Source organism: Megascapheus bottae, chromosome 3 (assembly GCF_031878675.1).
Source record: "Megascapheus bottae isolate mThoBot1 chromosome 3, mThoBot2.hap1, whole genome shotgun sequence".
Classification (NCBI taxonomy): Eukaryota; Metazoa; Chordata; class Mammalia; order Rodentia; family Geomyidae; genus Megascapheus; species Megascapheus bottae.
In genome coordinates this window covers 34,279,545-34,298,073 of record NC_143511.1, presented here as the reverse complement: position 1 = coordinate 34,298,073, position 18,529 = coordinate 34,279,545, and the positions used below count along the sequence as shown (strand labels likewise).

At 49.4% G+C, this 18,529-nt stretch overlaps 1 protein-coding gene across 3 annotated transcripts in view; it reads right to left on the bottom strand.

The window, feature by feature from the left end:
* Positions 1–31: 31 nt before the first annotated feature.
* Positions 32–18,529, bottom strand: part of Snx8 (sorting nexin 8) — a 47,324-nt gene continuing 28,826 nt past the window's right edge. For all 3 annotated transcript variants that reach the window (XM_090329853.1, XM_090329854.1, XM_090329852.1), the window contains exons 3-11: positions 17,459–17,576; positions 13,628–13,749; positions 11,425–11,505; positions 11,015–11,175; positions 10,238–10,370; positions 5,686–5,754; positions 3,051–3,197; positions 2,660–2,809; positions 32–1,674 (exon numbers count right to left, since the gene is read on the bottom strand). In XM_090329853.1, the coding sequence (XP_090185979.1) occupies positions 1,561–1,674; positions 2,660–2,809; positions 3,051–3,197; positions 5,686–5,754; positions 10,238–10,370; positions 11,015–11,175; positions 11,425–11,505; positions 13,628–13,749; positions 17,459–17,576 (1,095 nt within the window). In that variant the 3' untranslated portion in view covers positions 32–1,560. The remainder of the gene's footprint in view (positions 1,675–2,659; positions 2,810–3,050; positions 3,198–5,685; positions 5,755–10,237; positions 10,371–11,014; positions 11,176–11,424; positions 11,506–13,627; positions 13,750–17,458; positions 17,577–18,529) is intronic.

Genomic DNA, 18,529 nt, shown 5'->3' with positions numbered 1-18,529 from the left:
GGTTCACGCATAAACTACAAAGTGAGAATCATTTGTAAACACTTCCAGTTTATTGGGTGTAGTAGTAACTGGTTTCTGCAGCCCATAAAGTGCTTCATACATAGAGCTGGCTTCCACAATGCCTGAGAAAGGCCTCCAACAGCTCAGGGTCTCCATCTTTCCCATAGCAGCTTGCTGGAGAGAGCAGGGCAGGCCCGCACTCCCCCGGCCCTCAGATCCAGCCAGAGCTGTAGCTGAACTCTCACTTAGCCACCTTGCCCTGAACAAGAGGGTTCTTGTGAAATCCACACTCTGGTGTGCAGCCAGAGCATGGCAGCAAGATAGCCAAGAAGAGTGTAGGCAGCCCAGTCACCCAGCCAGGAGCAAGCCTGGGGCCAGAAATGACCATGGGCTCTGCTGCCCGAAATTCCTTAGACCTTCTCTAGAGTGCCTGGGGATGGGAGGGTGGGCTGAGGTGGCTTCCTTGCCCTTCCCTCCCCCCACCCCCAGCCCCCAGACCACAAAACCTGGGGGGAGGGGGCATTAGGAGTATGATCTTGTAGCTACTGACCCTGGGTCTTACCCACAGCTCCCCCACCTCTGGTCCCAGAGAAAGGCTGGCAGACAAATAGCCTTGCCTCGGCCCCTGGCCCTCAGGGGTCTCAGCATTGCTGCAGCCTTTGGCACAGATATGGTCAGGCCCTGCAGCTCAACTGTTGCCATGTAGAGGAACAGCACTGGGAGTGGCATAGTTCCCCACAATGACTGAGAACTGTCTTCCATGAGAGAAGTCACTGGAGCAGGCAGCCCTGTGACACAGAGGTTGGACCCTGCACTACAGCCCATCCACTGCAGGAAGCAAGGAGGCCTCCTTGGCCCTTTGCCATTCAGGGAGAAAATGGAGTCCCACAGCCTCTGAGGGCTTTCTGCTGCTCCTGCCTGGCTAAGTCTCCACACCTCTCCTGGGCCAATGAAGCTAGGTGGTACCCACAAAGCCACCCTGGCCCCTGGAGCTGAAAGCAGGAAGGAGGGAGGCCAGGAAGAGGAGTGCAGCTGCCCAAAAGGAAGAAATGGTCTAAAGGTCAGTTGAGCCCAGCGGTGCTTATGGCAGTGTAACCCATTCACCACAGTGACAATGGCCTTTAGTACCACAGCAGCATCCCTATGCCCAAAGTGTCTGCAGGCCCTGGCCCACAGCCAGACCTAACCCTGAGACTGCCACCTCCTCACCTGAGGGCACTACCCTTTCTCCCCTTCTGGCTGACCCTTCAGTCTAGCCCTCTGCACCATTCTAGGACCCAAGGACCCCTCTACGCAGCCCCAGGTGCTATCTACTGTGTGGCAATGACCCAAGTCCATCCCAGAAGCATCTTGCTTCTCACCACGGGGCCAGCAAGCCTCCTGCCAGGTGGAGGAATGAAGACCACCGAGAGGGCCATGGGACTCAGTGGTCAGGCAGGCAGGAGATCCTCTGCTTTGGTCCCAAAGAGGCCCAGCTGCTATCTGAAGGGACTCAGCCAGGCCACAGTATTTGCAAAGAGGATTTAGTGAGGCCACAGGGAGCTCTGCAGGCCCGGAGCACTAGTGGGGACACATGCCATCCTCCTGTGGGGACCGGGGTGGCGTCAGGGTGCCATGAGGTCCAGCGAAGAGGCAGCTGAGCTTCGGCTTCAGATCATTCCACACCTTGCTCATCTGCAGGAGGAAAGGAGATGAACAGGCAGCCTCATTCTCTGGTAGGTAGTCAGACATATCCCATCCCACCTCCACAACCACAGAACCTCTGCAAGTGAGGATAGAGCAGCTTGGCCCCTTCCCTTCGGGTGGCCTAGCCTCCAGAGGCCATAGATGGCTCTTTGCTCCCTGCAGGCCCAACCACAAGTCTGCTTGACCTGATATTTTAACATTACTGTCAAGAGGCCAATTGTTGTAGCTCATGCCTATAATCTCAGCTATGTAGGAAATCGAGGTAGGAGGAAGGTAGGCCAAAAATCAAATCCTATTTGAAAGTAAAGCAAAAAGTGGTGGGAGTGTGGCTCAGGGTATAAATCCCTATACTGAAAATAGAAAAACAGTTTCAGGTCCTTTCCAATACTCTCTCACAGCTTTGCAGCACTGGCCTCTGGTCCAGCAAGCTAAAAGCCAGCAACATTCACTTTGTTAAGTGAACAAGCCAGGGACAAGACTGCCATAGGACCACAGAGCTGCCTATCAAGTAGTCTGGGCCACTTGATGGAATTCACAGCTACTCAGACACAAGGTTCAGAGACTCTATACTTTTCCTTTGGACTTCTCTGGATTCCTCTGGAAGGTGGGCTGTTCCTGTCTGGTCTGGCCTGGACAACTTCATTACCATTGTGGCCACTTACAAGACTAAGCCACCTAAACACACAAACAGGAAAGGTGGATTGCTTTGTGCCTGCGCTTGGCCTTAGTTTATTCTGCCCAGTACTGGTACTCTACCACTTGAGCCACACCTTCACTTCTGGCTTTTTTGCTTGTGGGTTGGCGATACTAGTCTCATGGACTTTTCTGCCTGGCTTGGCTTCCAATCATGATCCTAGTTAGGATTACAGGAATGAGCCACCAGCACCTGGCACAAAATGTGTTTTAAGATCCATATTCACCCCAACTCAACTAACTGTCTTAGTAACTTCTGGTGGGGACTGGGAGCACCCACCTCTTTGTGGCCCTGGATCTGAGAGTTCACGAAGGCCCCGAGGATGTGGGAGGTGAGGGGCAGGTAGACATGGACCAGCTGTGTCTCCTGGTGCAGGCAGTAGAGAGAGAAGTAGTTCCGTAGCTCCATGGTCTGAATCACGTTCTCCTGCTACAAGGTCAGAGGCTCAATGCACAGGCAGGCGCAGCCCACCCACACTGGATGGGGAGGGCAAGAGGAAGGGGGAATACAGAAGCCAAGCACTGTCTACCCTGGGCCCATTGTGGAAAGGGCTGAAGGGAAATGCCAGAGCTTCAGCCTCAGTGAATACAGCCTACCCAGTTCATCAGCACAGCGGGGACACTGGAGGGCTCTGATGCCTGCCCCCTGGACCACCGCCCTGCCCATCTACCTCGACAATGCGGGACTCCAGCTGCTCTACGGTCTCAGGTTCACGGCCATGTGCGGCGCTCATCATCTGCTTCTTCATCAGGCCATACTTATGCAGGGCACGCTGGTGCTTGTGCAGCACGCCCTTCTCGTGCCGCTCACACAGGTCCTGTGGGAAGGCGGGCCCTCAGCCTCAGTGTGCGCTGTAGACTCCGCACCCCACATCTGACAGCCTTTCCAGAGGAGCCTGGCTTTTCCTCCACACCCACTTGTCATCATTGAGGAAAAGTCCTGCAGGGACACCTACTAGACCCAAGCCCCACAAACTCTCACTCAGATTAGCAGAGGGAATGTAGAGTCCAGGGCCCCAGGACACCTCAGCCTGCCAATGCTGCCCAATTCTACAGATGGAAAGAAAAGGTGGCCCAAGAGGAAGACACAACCATGAAGACATGCTCTGGGCTGGGCTAGAGCTGGAGGTATGACTCCAGTAGAAGAGTGCCCACCACGCAAGAGCAGGCCCCGGGTTCAAACCCTCAGTGTAACATACTAACAAAAAATAATGATAATAGGAAAGTAAAGCAAGTTACCCCCCCACACACACACAGGAGCAGGAGGTTAAAGAGAAAGGTAACTGAGGATGAAGATGGTTGAAGTAGTTTATCCATATGGGTGAAATAGAGCAATAAAACCTATTGAAATTGTTTTAAGAAGTAGTAAGCAGAAGCTGGGCACCAGTAGCTCTTCCCGTAATCCAGGCTACTTAGGAGGCTGAGATCTGAGGATCATGGTTTGAAGTCAGCTCAGGCAGAACAGTCTCCATGAGACTGATCTCCAATTAACTACTCCCAGAAGTGGAGCTGTGGCTCAAAGTGTTTGAGCACTAGCCTAGAGGAAAAGAGCTCAGAGACAGTCCCACATGACCCCCACCTCCCCCCAAAAAAGGGTGAAAGAAAAGGAACAGTGATTGAGAGAGTATACAACTAATGTATATTAATAATAAAAAATAATGGATAACAGACAAAAAGTGGTAGTAGTGGCTCACAACTGTATTCCTAGCTACTCAGGAGGCTGAGATCTGAGGATCGAAGTTCAAGCCAGCCTGGGCACAAAAGTCCATGAGACTCCTATCTCCAATTAACCATCAGAAAACCAAAAGTGGTGCTGTGGCTCAAGTGATAGAATGCTAGCCTTGAGCTGAAGAGCTCAGGGACAGCACTCAGGCCCAGAGTTCAAGTCCATGACCAACAAAAAAAAAGCAGGGGTGGGGGGGGGCTGGGACTTTGGCCTAGTGGTAGAGTGCTTCCCTAGTATGCACAAAGACCAGGTTCAATTCCTCTGTACCACATACATGGAAAAAAGCCAGAAGTGGTGCTGTGGCTCAAGTGGTAGAGCTCTAGCCTTGAGAAAGCCCAAGAACAGTGCTTAGGCCATAAGTTCAAGGCCCAGGGCTGGCCAAAAAAAAAAAGTAGTAGAAGTCTCTCCTTGGGTGTGGGAAATGGACAAAAACATGAGGTTATCAATGTGTGAGAAGAAATGTACCTACTACCTGACAAATGTAACTGTAACCCCTCTATACATTACCCTGACAATAAAGAAAAGTCTCTCCTTAAAGTCCTAGTAACTACTGTACATTATTGTGTAAAACTAAACTATACAACTACTTGAGAATTTTTAAAAAGCTAGAATCAGAGGGGGGAAAAACACTAGCTGGATAGTTTCTGTGGTGGCTCACACCTATAATCCTAGCTCTTTAGGAATCTTAGAACTGAGGATCACAGTTCAAAGCCAGCCTGGGAGAACAGTCTGTGAGATTTGTATCTCCAATTAACTATCAGAAACACTGGAAGCGGAACTGCCACTCAAAGTAGTAGAGTACTAACCTTGAGCAAAAGAAATCAGAGACAGCACTCCGGTCCTGAGTTCAAATCCCCCAACCAACAAAAAGGAAAAGAAGAGAGAAAGAGAACAATGAAACCTGATGGAAGTATTTTAAGAAAGGAAAGGAGGAAGGAGATGAGGAGGAGAGGCTGATAAGGATACACTGTCCCCTTGTGTGGAAATGTTACAATGGCCACACACACACACACTCTCTCATGCACGCACGCACGCACGCACAATTAGTTTAAGCTAAAAGGTTAATAATATTCGAAAAAGAAAAGACCTGGTAGGAAACACAGGCCACAGGGTTCGAGTGAGGATACTGGAGGCCACCTGCTGCCACCCCACTGAAGGCGGTAATTCCTTCTAGAGCTTTCCCCAAAAGCTCTGGGCCCTTGTTCCCTGGGTAGGGTAGGGAAGATTTACAAAGCTTCCCCATGGCTCTAGCAGCAGCCACTTTCCCAGAACCTCCATGAGCAAGAGGTGAAGTCCCTCTTTCCTGGGCCATGTTCCTGGATCCTTAAAGATAGCTCTCTCCCCCCGCCCCCACTTTCTTCCCCTCTCTCCCTCCTTCCTACTCCCTTTTTCTCGCTCTCTTTCTTCCTCTCTCTTTCCTCCCTACTCTCAGCTCAGGGGAGGCCTGGAAAGATGCATCCCAGAGAAAATGTCAGCAACTCTCAAAAACTGCTTTCCCACAAGGCCACTATGCCCTGGGGTCACATCCTTAAGTCATGGGTTCACCCCCAAGCTCTGCCCAGACAGGAGCAGACACTCACTTTGTAGGACTGGAGCAGGTCCAGGAAAAGGTTCAGCTTCTCCACCACGTCGTTCTCTTCCTGTTTACCCTGGAAACAAGGGTGAGTTAAATATCAGGGAGCTGAATGCAAATAGGACCCCCAACAGCCCCGGGAAACAGCGCCAACCATGGCCACCAGCCCTTCTTTCTATATAGCAGCCACCCAAGGCCAGGCAGGAACACCTTCACACCAAGCAGCTCAGAGGGCACAGCGGAGCCTCTGCCAAGCTATTCCACTCTTTCATGTCTTCCTTTCATCGTGCCTTCACTGTACTTAAGCCTCAGGGATATGCACTTGCATCAGGCCAGTGCTTTATCACCTACTGGAACCTTTTTTGGGTGTTCTACATCCAGTCTTTCATATTTTGGTTATTTTTTTTTTTTTTTTGCCAGTCCTGGACTTGGGCTCAGGGCCTGAGCACTGTTCCTGGATTTTCTCAAGGCTAGGGCTCTACCACTTGACCACAGCACCACTTCTGGCTTTTTGCTACGTATGTGGTACCAAGGAGTCGAACCCGGGTCTTTGTGCATGCTAGGCAAGCACTCTACCACTAGGCCAAACTCCCGGCCTCTTTTTGGTTATTTTTGAGGTAAGTTCTCTTGTTTTTCCCATCAGCCTAGATTACAATTCACCTATTTATGCTTCACACATATCTGGGATGACAAACAAGTAATACCAAGCCCAGCTTTTTTTTTTTTTTTAATTTATTTATTTATTTATTTATTTTTTGCTGAGTTGAATTCTCGATAGCTTTTTGCCCTGACTGGCCTCAAATCACAATCATGCTGATCTCCACGTCTCAAGCAGCTAGGATTACAGATGTGAGCCACCACGCTGCTTGTGGCTTTTACTCCTATGCTCAAACATCTGTCTATGCCTAGCATGATGAAAACATTTCCCTCCCTCCCTTCCTTTCTCTTTCTCTTTCTTTCTTTCTTGGCCAGTCCTGGGGTTGAACTCAGGGCCTGGGCACTGACCTTGAGCTTTCTCAAGGCTAGTGCTCTACCCTTGCGCCGCAGTACCACTTTTTGCTTTTTCTGTGTATGTGGTACCAAGAATTTGAACCCAGGGTTTTGTGCATGCTAGGCAAGCACTCTACCACTAGGCCATGCTCCTAGCCCCTGAAAACATTTCTATTTGAAGCTGAAAGTATGTCCAGAGGGGAATGCGTGGGTGAGACCCTGAGGAAGGGATTCATCCAGGCTTCACAAACAGGAAAGAGGTGCAGGTCTGGGAGGAAAGCAAAGGAGGAGAGAGATGAGCAAGACAAATACACAGAAATGCTGCTGTTTTGATGCTTTGACCAACACAGGATAAGAAAGGTCACACCAAGAGGAGAGGTGGTGGTAAGGTGTTTGTGCACAGGCATCAGTGGGGGAAAGGGCAAGGGTGAACACAAAGGTGGGTGCAGCCTTGTTACTGACAGGCAGCCCAGCTCCCAGTGTCTCCCCAGCATTCAGAGCTCACGCACGAGTGAGCATCAGTGAGCCTATCTCCATCAAGAACTGTGGTCCTCCAGCATACACGTGGTACAGGCACTCTGGGAACACAAACAGCCTGACCAGCACGCTTCTCCAAACACCAGCACTCCAGTCATGGCAGCGAGAGGAGAGAGGAGAGAGCAGCTCAGCCCAAAACCATGTGTTCATAGAGCACTGTGGTAGGGGAACACTGTGGTAGGAAGAGGTGGAGAACAGACAGGAAGTGAAGATATTAATTTTGTGGACAAAGGAGCCTTGGGGTAGGAGCAGGGCTGCGGCCCCCTCAGGGGACTGCAGGACACGCCTCACTCCCAGAGGCTCCTGGGCCACTGAATCCCACATCCAAAGCCAGCCTAGATTGTAGCCAAGAAGCTCCAGACCACTGTGCTGATGGTTCTTAAAACATGGGGAGGAAACTGTTAGGTCCCCCAGGAGACTGGCGTCTTCCCTTGACTCTCTCCCCATGCACCCTAGAAGTCCCAGCCTAGCATGTGTAACCCAGGAAACTGGCATGCCTTGGGGCAGTGGGAGGTCCCTCGGGCTCTGATTTCCCCATCCTCTGAGGTCACCTCCACTTTTCACTGTGGCCACAACTCCTTCCTTACCTTCCCCTATAGAATCTTCCTCCTCCCACCATAAGCTCACTTGTCCCACATGCCTCTATCTTGTGCAGGCAGCAGCTTGGTCTCTATCTCAATAAATCCATGTGGCATTTCCTTTGGCAATCCTTACAGGAACAGCAGAAAACCATGAGTACCTTGCTCCCAGGGGGCCTCTTCCCTACTCTCCTAGGAGAAGGGACTCAGGATCCCCCATTTGCTCAGACCATTTGCCACCAAGCTTGTGGTTTCACATATAAGACTAACAATACAAAAGGAGCCCAAGCCTCACACCTGTGATCTTCCTGCCTCGGCCTCAACTGGGATTACTAGTTCCAGGGCACCTGGTTACATAGGGAGGCTCTACCTCAATAATAACCCCCCCCCCAAAAAAAGTTCTATTAATTTCCCTACAACTAAGGTCAGGGAAGAATAATCTGGAAGCAGTATTTCCCCAGGCAATATGTTTCAAAATAGAACTCATGAAGTATCACAGAAGCACAAGGTTGGGCAGAACCTAGAACTACCATCTTCCACTGATGAGGTGTGGGCAAGGACCTGGGCCTTTCTTTCCTGGCACTCAGCTCTGGTGGGAGCACAGCAGCCACTGGGCTGAGAAAAGTCCTCACAACCTTCTGCTGCTGGCCCTTTAACCAGGGCTCTGCAAAGCTGGGGGGTTCATGGCCTCCAGAGACTCCCATGCTCAGTGTGACCAGGGAGGCCCTGCTTCACTGTCCCATCTGACTTGCAGCTGGAAAGGAGGGTGCATCAAGTTAACAGAAGATGGGTGTTTAACAATCCAGAGTATAATCAGTGGGGAAAGAGAGGCAAGGAGTCCCAAAGAACTAGAGCAGTGTCAGAGCAGCACACTACCAAGTGCAGGCCATGCTCTGAGCTCCTGCCTCTCTATCCTGCCAAAAACACCCACTTCTCTGTCTTTCCCACCCTGGAAGAGTGGCACCTGTCAGCCTGGAAAAGGACAGACCCAGAACCAACTGAGAAATTTTCCAAAGCCCTAAAGGCAGCCTCTAATGTGAGCTCATAGACATAAGGAGCAGAACTGAAAACCCAGGACTTTCTACTCCAGCAGAGATCAAATTCCCTCTTGAGCCCCAATCCCCAGCAGTGTACACCCAAAACAGAGACACCGGAATAGCTTCAGGTCTGGGGAAAGGAGCAAGTGTTTATAAGGATATGCACTTAAAACAGTCTGCTAAACAGGAGCTGATGGCTCACATCTGTAATCCTAGCTACTAAGAAGCTTGAGACCTGAGGATCAAGGTTCAAGGACAACCCAGGCAGAAAAATTTGTGAGATTCCAACTCTAGTTACCCAACAAAAAGCTGGGCTGAAGGAAAGAACCAATCCTTAGGGGTTAGAGGTATGTCTCAGTTGGGACTTCACCAGTCAATGAGCAAAAGCAGCCACAGGGACAAAGTTCAAGTTCAGATCTCAAACCAAGAAAAAAAAAAAAAAAGAGGAAAAGGCTGGTCTAGAAATATGATGGCTCAAGTGGTAAGGCACCTTGAGTTCAAACCCAAAGGAGGAAGTAAGGAAGGGAGGGAGGAAGAGTGGGAGGGGAGGGAAGGAGGGAAAGAGGGAGGGAAGGAAGGAGGGAAGAAGGGAGGAAGAGAGAGAAAATAGCAAAACGGGGAGGAAGGGAGGGAGAGAGGGAGAGGAAAGGAAAGAAAGGAAAAAGAAAGAAGAAAAGTAAAAAGAACAACTGTCTGCTAGCAGCTTGAAGAGGGTCTCCACCTCTAAGTTACTTAACAGTTTGAGAATCCAAAAGTCCAGAAGAGGGTTTATGCATGACTACACTCTGTCTTGGGCCCACGGCCCTCTGTCTACTGAACTCTGAGATCAGCCCCTGCCTGCACATCCGCAGCACTTGCTGGGGTCACTGGTGCTGAGGAGACAGGAAAAGAGGACCGAATCTGTCTGGGTGCTGGCAGCTAAGTTATCCAGATGAGAAAGATGCTGAGCACTAGTTGGCTCACTTAGCACAATGGGAACCATTTGCTCTAGATGCAGAAGCTTCCTCAGAGTCCAAGATTACAGGTCTAAGGACAGATTCCTTCCCCTGTTTCCTTTTGTTGTTTGTCACTTAGAAAACAAACAAAAGAAAACAAACAGAATGTCACTATCAAGTCTACAAAGTCCACGCTAGCCTTAAACTTGATGTCCTCCTGAGTCAGACCCCTGAGTGCTGGGATTACACTTGTGCACCACCATATCTGACTCCCAGATTTGTTCTAACCTCAGCAAAGCCAAGGCCCAGAAGCCTTCCAGCACCAGAACCCACTTAGTCTCTGTCCTGGAAGCTTAGGCATAAATGACTCTAGGGGAGCCACTGGGAACACATGAGGACAGGGAGTTCCTGTGCTCTAAGCATAGAGGATACAGAGCGGGGTTGGGTGGGCAACATGGGCCCCCAGAAAATCCCATACTCACCTGCTGTGCAGCCTTGTCGGCCAGGAGTGCAAACTCCACGGATAGACCCTTGAGCGCCTGCTTCAGGGAGCCCCATGTGCTGAGATGCAGAGCAGCCCATGAGGGCAGTGGGGTGGTGTCAGACCCTAAAGCACTGTGGGAAGTGAAACACACATGACTGGAGACACAGCACTCAGCTACAGGCCTGACCCCAGAGCTGTGCTCATGGGAGGGGCCTGTGCACTTACCCAGAGGCCAGGAGAGGGCACTGTGTTGGATGCCACCCCTCACCCTATAAATCCCTTCCCTTCCCCTTCCCCCTTCCCTTCCCTTCCCTTCCCTGGCAGGCCCTGTATGGCCTGTGTGCAGGGGACAAGAGGAGGCCTGGGGCTGGGGGTTTGGCTTAGTGTTAAGAGTGTTTGCCTAGCATGCACGAAGACCAGGGTTCAATTCCTCAGTACCACATACATAGAAAAAAAGCCGGAAGTGGTGCTGAGGCTCAAGTGGTAGAGCTCTAGCCTTGAGCAAGTCCAAGGACAGTGCTCAGGCCCTGAGCTCAAGCCCAGGACTGCCAAAAAAAGAAAAAAAGAGAAGGCCTGGCCAGCCCCAGGCTGCCCTCTCTAGAGGGACATGGAGAAGACTACAGTAGAAACCACACACTCAACCCAGCCCTCAGCCTCTTCTTCAGCATTCCAAACCCCACTTACCCAGCCTACTTTGCTCCCCACAGGAAACACAGGTGGCCTGGCCCCACCCACCTGAACAGCCTCCCCACCCAGCCCCTCCAGGGCCACCTGCCTGAGCTCCTTCCCAAATATGAGAAGATCAGCAGCATTGTCAATGGCCCGGGATGCCATCCGCTCTGCTCTGTCACGCAGCTTGTAGAAGCTATTATAGATGTTTCGAATCAGCTCCCGGCTCATAGCAAACTGGGTCTGGATATCAGCTGGAAGGAAGTCCTGGAGGGTGACAGGGAGGTGGTGACCCTGCTGCCTAGCATCTCAGGACATGGACAGCCCTGAATTTGTTTACTCATCAGTAAGAGAGGCAGACTCCAATGCAGAGCATTGACCAAAGCGATCAAGGGAATAGACATGCGGTGGGCACAGCATGATCCGGCCCACAGCAGAGAGAAATGAGCATCACCAAGGGTTAACATTACGGTTTCTCTGGTTAAGAAGAAGAAATAGGCAAAATTAGAAAACTACCTTGGCCCTAGCAGCCAGCTTACAGTTCATGAATTCATCTCCAACGCACTGGGCTGCTTCCTTCAACTTGTTCTGCACATCCTGCAAGAGGAAAGAGTCAAGCCAGGTGTGGTAGTACACACCTGAAATCCCAGAACTTGGGAAGAATCAGGAAGATCTTGAGTTGGAGGCCAGCCTGGGCTACATAGTGAACCCCTGTCTCAAATAAATAATAAAACAGTGAAAAGAGATAGCTTCACCATCTTCCACTGGCACAACTCTGAACTGAAAGCAGGCAAGTGTGAGAAAGGTGAGATTCACTCCTGCCTGAAGAGCCACCATCCATATTGACTGCTCCCCCATCAGCATTCAGAATCACTTTGCTGTCCTTAGCCAAAACTGCAGAAAAACCTGACTGAGTGAAAGCAGCAGAGCCAAGTCTCCTTCCCAAACCACAGAATTCCACCTACAAAGTGGGGACAGACAGCACAGCCAGAGATTGACATCAGGTTCATCCAATTTGTCAGACACTCTGCATTCCAACTGGAGCACCAGGAGGGAAGCTGGGGCTGCTTCTCCTGTGGACAGATCCACTGGATGGGGGAGTCCAAGCGCCCCAGAAGGGCTGATGGGCAGAGGAAGCAAGCATCCTGTCCCAGCCCCAGGACACAGTGCAGCCTTCTGAACCCAACTTTACTGGAGAAGACAAGAGGAATACAGGAAAAAAGCCTAACATGCATGTGTCTTTGTGTTCAGAAATCTAGAGTTTCAGAGAACTAGTGGTATCACTTCTCTCCTTTTCCTATTTTACCAAAAAAAAAGAAGCTGAGGGAAGTTACAAAACCTGCTGGGCCAGGAGTTTAGCCTAGTGGTAGAGTGCTTGCCTAGCATGCACGAAGGCCCAGGTTCGATTCCTTGGTACCACATACATAGAAAAAGTTACAACTAGTGCTGAGGCTCAGTGGTAGAGCTCTAGCCTCGAGCAAGTCCAGTAGTCCAGTGCTCAGGCCCTGAGCTCAAGCTCAAGACCGGTAGAAAAAAAAAAAAAAAAAGCCTTCTGTGCTCAAGTGGAGATGAAGGTGCTTTACCATCACAAAAACAGGGATGCCCCCTGCACCACACCTTCAGGCCTCTGCTGGCAATACAGGCAGGTCCCCAGGTCCTATCCTGCTCCTCCTTTGGTAATCAAAAGCTCTGCTCCATCCTAGGGCTCAAAGGGTCACACTACAGGTCAGCATGGTGCTGCAGGCCTATAATCCCAGCTACTCATGAGGTAAAGGAAGAAGGATCATAGTCCAAGGGCAACCCAGACAAAAGTGAGAGAACCAATCTGAAGAAGAGACTGGAGGCAAAAGGACAAGAATGAGACTCAAGTAGCAGTGTTGGCCTAGCAAATGTGAGGCCCTCCATTCAGTTCCCATGGCAGCCCCTCTCCAAAACAGGGGCCATACTTCAACTGGGGGTTTGACTCAGTGGCAGTATCTGCCTAGCATACTCGAGGTTCTAGCTTCCATCTCTATCACCATAGGAAAGAAAAAAAAAAAAAAAGAACCTTGAAAGAAGGTTCCACTAGAGTGAAAAGTGTAGCTCAGAGTCAGAGTACCTATCTAGCACAGAGTTCTATCCCCAGCACACTGCTCATGAGTATTTAGTGCAGTCTGCTCTGGGTTCCCCAGGGATGCCAGCCAGCAAAAGCCTGCCACCTTCTGAAAGAAGTCAGAGACCCAAATCAAGAGGAAGCCAGACCTGAGCCAACTGGACTATGTCCTGGGTCCCCTGCCTTTCAGCCAGGTAAAAAGCAAAGGTCCAGAATGTCCATTCAAGCAGCCCTTTCCCTACAGCAGAGTAGTCCCTGGTACTTTCTGTAAATTGGCTTCAAGTCTCCAAAGCCACCACACTGACCATCCAAGATTTCCTCCTGCTATACAAAGTCCTGCAAAGTCAAGGCTGGAGGCATGACCCACATGGCAGAGCACCAGTCTAACAAATGCAAGGCCCTGAGGTCAATCTTGCAACACCATGGATGCCTCTCGGTATCCCATCGACCTATCATGTGGGAAGAAAGGGACTTATATAGTGTTAATCACAATGGAATGAATTCCCTCCCAGAATCGAAGCTAGGGGCATGAAGCGGAAGAGACAGGAAATGTGAAGATTTAATTATGAAGAAGCCTTTGGGGGGGCCACAGAATCCAGCCCCCAAGGGACACCCCAGGATACTTACCGAGCCACTAAATGAGAGGAAGAGCTTGAGGATGACATCATCAGAGAATGGGGGGTGCCGAGCCACCAGGTTAATGAAGCGTTTCAGGGCCCTCCTCCGGCCCTCAATGAATTCCCTGTCCGCTGAGGAAGAATGTGGGGTCACCACACAGAGTGGGCTCAGCTCTGAACAGCCTCCCAAGGAGTCAGGGAGGCCACATAGCCAGCAAGGGCAGGTCTGTTGGGACAAGGGGCCCCAAGAGCATAGAGCAATGGCAAAGTCACACTTGCATGATCCATATATACACACACTAGATTCAGGAACTACAAGGCAAAGCCAAGATCTATCCATTTCAATCAAAACTACTGAGAGGGGCTGGGAGTTGGGCCTAGTGGTAGAGTGCTTGCCTAGCATGCACAAAGACCAGGGTTCGATTCCTCAGTACCACATACATAGAAAAAGCCAGAAACGGTGGTGTGGCTCAAGTGGCAGAGTGCTAGTCTTGATGAAAAAGCCCAAGGACAGTGCTTAGGGCCTGAGTTCAAGACCCAGGACTAGAAAAAAAAAATTACTGAGAGCTGCATGAAGTGGCATACACCTGTAATCCTAGCATTTGAAAGGCTGAGGCAGAAACATGAAGAGTTTCAGGTTAGCCTGACCTACATAGCAAGACCCTGTCTCAAAAACACAACAAAATTGAGGCTGGGAGTTTGGCCTAATGGTAGATTGCTCGCCTAGCATGCATGAAGACCCAGGTTCGATTCCTCAGTACCACATACATAGAAAAAAGCTGGAAGTGGTGCAGAGGCTCAAGTTGTAGAGCTCTAGCCTTGAGAAAGTCCAAGGATAGCGCTCAGGCCCTGAGCTCAAGCCTAGGACTGGCAAAAAACAAAAACAAAAACAAAACAAAACAAAAAAAAAAACACCTTCCTGACATTCTCATCTATCAACACACTCTTATGATGATAAATGAATGAAACTCAGTTTTCTGATTGTCATCAGTTAAAATCCACAGGATAAGCCTTACATAGGCCAGGAAAACACTCTACCACAGAGCTACATCTCTACCCCAGAAACTAATTAACTTCATTTGGGATAAACATTTTCATTTCAAGGGAAATCTAAGATGGGCTCTGGTGGCTGAGGCCTGCAATCCTAGTTACTCAGGAGGCTGAGATCTAAGGACAGCCCAAGCAGGAAAGTCTGAAAGACTCAATTTCCAATTAAGGAGCAAAAACCAGAGCTGGAACCAGGCATTAGTACCTCACACCTATAATTCTAGACACATAGGAGGCTGACATCTGAGGACTGCAGTTCGAAGCCAGCCCAGGCAAACAAATATGCAATGCAAGATCCATCTCCAATTAACCAGCAAAAAAGCTAGAAGTGAAAGTGTGGCTAAGCCAGGAGCCAGTGGCTCATGCCTGTATCTTAGTTACTCAGGAGGCTGAGATCTGAGGATCAAGGTTCAAAGCCAGCTGGGGCACAAAAGACCTGAGACTCTTATCTTCAATTAACTCCCAGAAAATAGGAAGTGGGGCTTGGCTCAAGGGTAGATGGGTAGCTTTGAGCTGAAGAGCTCAGGGACAATGCCCAGGCCCAGAGGTAGGGTAGTAGCTTTGAGATAAAGAACTCAGGGACAGCGCCCAGGCCTAGTTCAAGCCCCATGACCAACCCTCCCACCTGCCCCCCAAAAAGACATGAAACCTCAAAGATAATCTTGAAATACTATTCTGCTCTGCCCTTAGTAATACTTGCAAAAATTAGGTGACTTTTAAAGAAATACTTTATCAATATATATCCTTGCCAGACTTTTAACTACCTACAAAACTGAATCATAACTAAATCAGAGTTCATTAAACTTCTTGCAGGTATGAGCCACCCCACCCGGCTAAACTACTTGTCTACAAGGAAGTGTTTGGGGGTTGTTTTGTTTTGGTCAGTCTTGGACTCAGGGCCTGGATGCTGTCCATGAACTCTCTTGTTCAAGGTTAGTGCTCTACCACTTTGAGCCACAATGACATTTGCTGTGGTTTTGTTTGTTTGTTTGTTTATTTGTTTGTTTGTTTTATGGGTCATGGGGCTTGAATTCTGAGCTTGGATGCTGTCCCTGAGCTCTTCAGCTCAAGGCTACTGCCCTTCCCCTGAGCCATAGCCCCACATCTCCTTTTCTAGTGATTGATTGGAGATCATGGTCTCATGGTCTTTGGTGCCCTGGCTGGTTTTGAAGAGTGATCTTCAGATCTCAGCCTCCTGAGTAGCTAGGATTACAGAAGTGAGCCACCGCACCCGGCTGCCAGTTGCTGGTTTTTTTGGTGATTAACTGGAAATAAGAGTCTCATAGGGCCGGGAGTTTGGCCTAATGGTAGAGTACCTGCCTAGCATGCACAAAGACCCGGGTTCAATTCCTCAGTACCACATACATAGAAAAGGCCAGAAGTGGTGCAGTGGCTCAGGGTAGAACACTAGCCTTGAGGAAAGTCCAAGGACAGTGCTCAGGCCCTGAGCTCAAGCCCAGGACTGGCAAAAAAAAAAAAAAAAAAAAAAGAATAAATTAAAATTAAAAAAGTATTTTGAGAGTCTCAGATTTCCTTCCCTGGGCTGGCTTGGAAATATGATCCTCAGATCTCAGCTTCCTGAGTAGCTACGATGATGACAGGTTTTAGTCACCAGTGCCCAAATGCAAGTCATTAAAATGACTAATTTATAGCTGTGGAAAAGCAAACTTTTTTCTTTGTTTTGGAATTGGGTCATGGGACTTAAACTCTGGGCCTGGGTGTTGTCCCTCAGCTCTTCAGCTCAAGGCTACTGCTCTACCACGTTGAGTCACAGGACCACTTCTGGTTTTCTGGTAGATGACTGGAGATAAGAGTCTCATGGACTTTCATGCCTGGGCTAGCTTTGAACTGCGATCCTCAGATCTCAGCCTCCTGAATAGCTAGGATTACAGGCATGAGCCACCGGTACCAGCTTAAACAAGTAATTTTCACTTACGGATTCCAGTTCTTTGTTCTTCCCATGGAAGTCTAATTCCCTTAAGACTGAAGAAGCTTCAAACACAATGAGGGGGATTATAAAAGACTTCCAAAAGCTGCTTTTGCTGGGCCTGTGAATTAACTAAGAAATGGACACCCAGCCCCCCACTTTGGGATCTGTGCTCTTTGATCCGAGCTGTTCCCTGCTGCAGTCACTTTATGTGGGCTCCAGGAGGAAGAGGAGTCACAGATAAGCATCTTGTGACACAAAGCCAGCTGCCCCTAAGACAGCAAAGCCTTCTTATCTAAAACAGAGCAGCCAAAAGCTCAGCACACCAACCACCAGGCAACTTGTTCCGATTCCTAGTTCAGCTGTAAAGTGCTAACAACTCCTTCAGAGATAAAGACTGTTGGCCAACCATACCACACTATGACCTGGGACTACATTAACTCCACATTCCTTCCTCATCTCATCCCCAATGCTATTTATGAAGCCAATGTCTAATTTGAAGATGGATGAACATGTACTAGAGTGCTGTCTTCCTATGACTGCCTTGGAATAAGTCTTTTTCTGCCTTTCACCATATCTGGCATATAAGCCTGAGCGGGTAGACCTAACATGGCACTCCTGGACTTTGGGCCTGGGTCTAAAAACCTGGTTTCAAGCACTTCCTTTATTGCAAGTCATCTTGCCAAAAGGAGCCACTGGACCAAGGATGCTGAGACAGTCCTTCATGCCCTGTGGCCATCCCATCCTTGACAGTAAGGCAAGAGCAGGGGCAGGACTAGAGTCTGCAATGAGATACAATAGCCCTCTTCCAGGAGAAAGGCTCCATCCTGCCCCCCCAACCCACCCAGGAGCATGCACCAGCCTCACCTCCCAGCACTCTCTTGGGCGGAAGGGCTGGCACCATGCGGTATGGGAACTTGTGGAGCAGCATTTCATGGAACACGACGAAGTCATTGTAACGTCTGTATACAGAGGACTTGAAACGCTACAAAATGAAGGTTCAGTGGTCAGACAAGACATCAGAAACCAGGATTTTATCACCTGCTTTTGTTATCTCACCACAGAAATAACACCCCAGTTCTTCATATTTGATCATCAGGCCTTTACCAAAAGTTAAGAATCCTCTAATGCCTTCACGTATGGAAGCATAGTATTTTTTTGTTTTTGTTTTTTGCCAGACCTAGGCCTTGAACTCAGGGCCTGGGTGCTGTCCTTTAGCTTTTCTCAAGGTTAGAGCTTTGCCACTTGAGCCACAGCACCATTTCTGTCTTTTTTCAACGTATGTGGTACCGAGGAATCGAACCCGGGTCTTTGTGAATGCTAAGCAAGCACTCTACCACTAGGCTAACCCCTCAGCCCCAGAAACATAGTTTTTAAAGTGAGTCATTTTTCCTTTCTATTTTTCCGTACTGGGGATTGAATTTGGGGCTTTACACGTACTAGAGAGATGCTGTACTACTTTAAGCTACACTCCTGGCACTTATGCTTTTAATTTCTCAGAAAGGGTCTCAAGATTTTGATTAGGCCAGCCTCTGGCAGTGTGGCTCAAGTGGTTAAAACGCCTATCTAGAAAACACAAGTGCAAGACCCTGAGTTCAAACCCCAGTACCACAAATAAACGACCTAACCAGTTAATTAAATGAAGTACTAACTGGCTGACTGCATAAAACCTACATCTCCATGTATGCTCAGGATATCTCTTCCACCCCTGCCTACACATTGCAGACTCACACATACAAGGAACAGGAAGGACATAGACAGAGGAAACCTGCCACTGGCTCTGGTGAATAGGTGGACATCCACTCTCAGATGTCTATGCAGAAGGCCTTCACAATGGGCCTCCACCTATTTAAGGGACCAACAGCTCAACGAGCCTGGAAAAGCCAGGTTGGCAGTACATTCTTCTAATCCCAGTACTTGGGATGCAGAGGAAGGAAG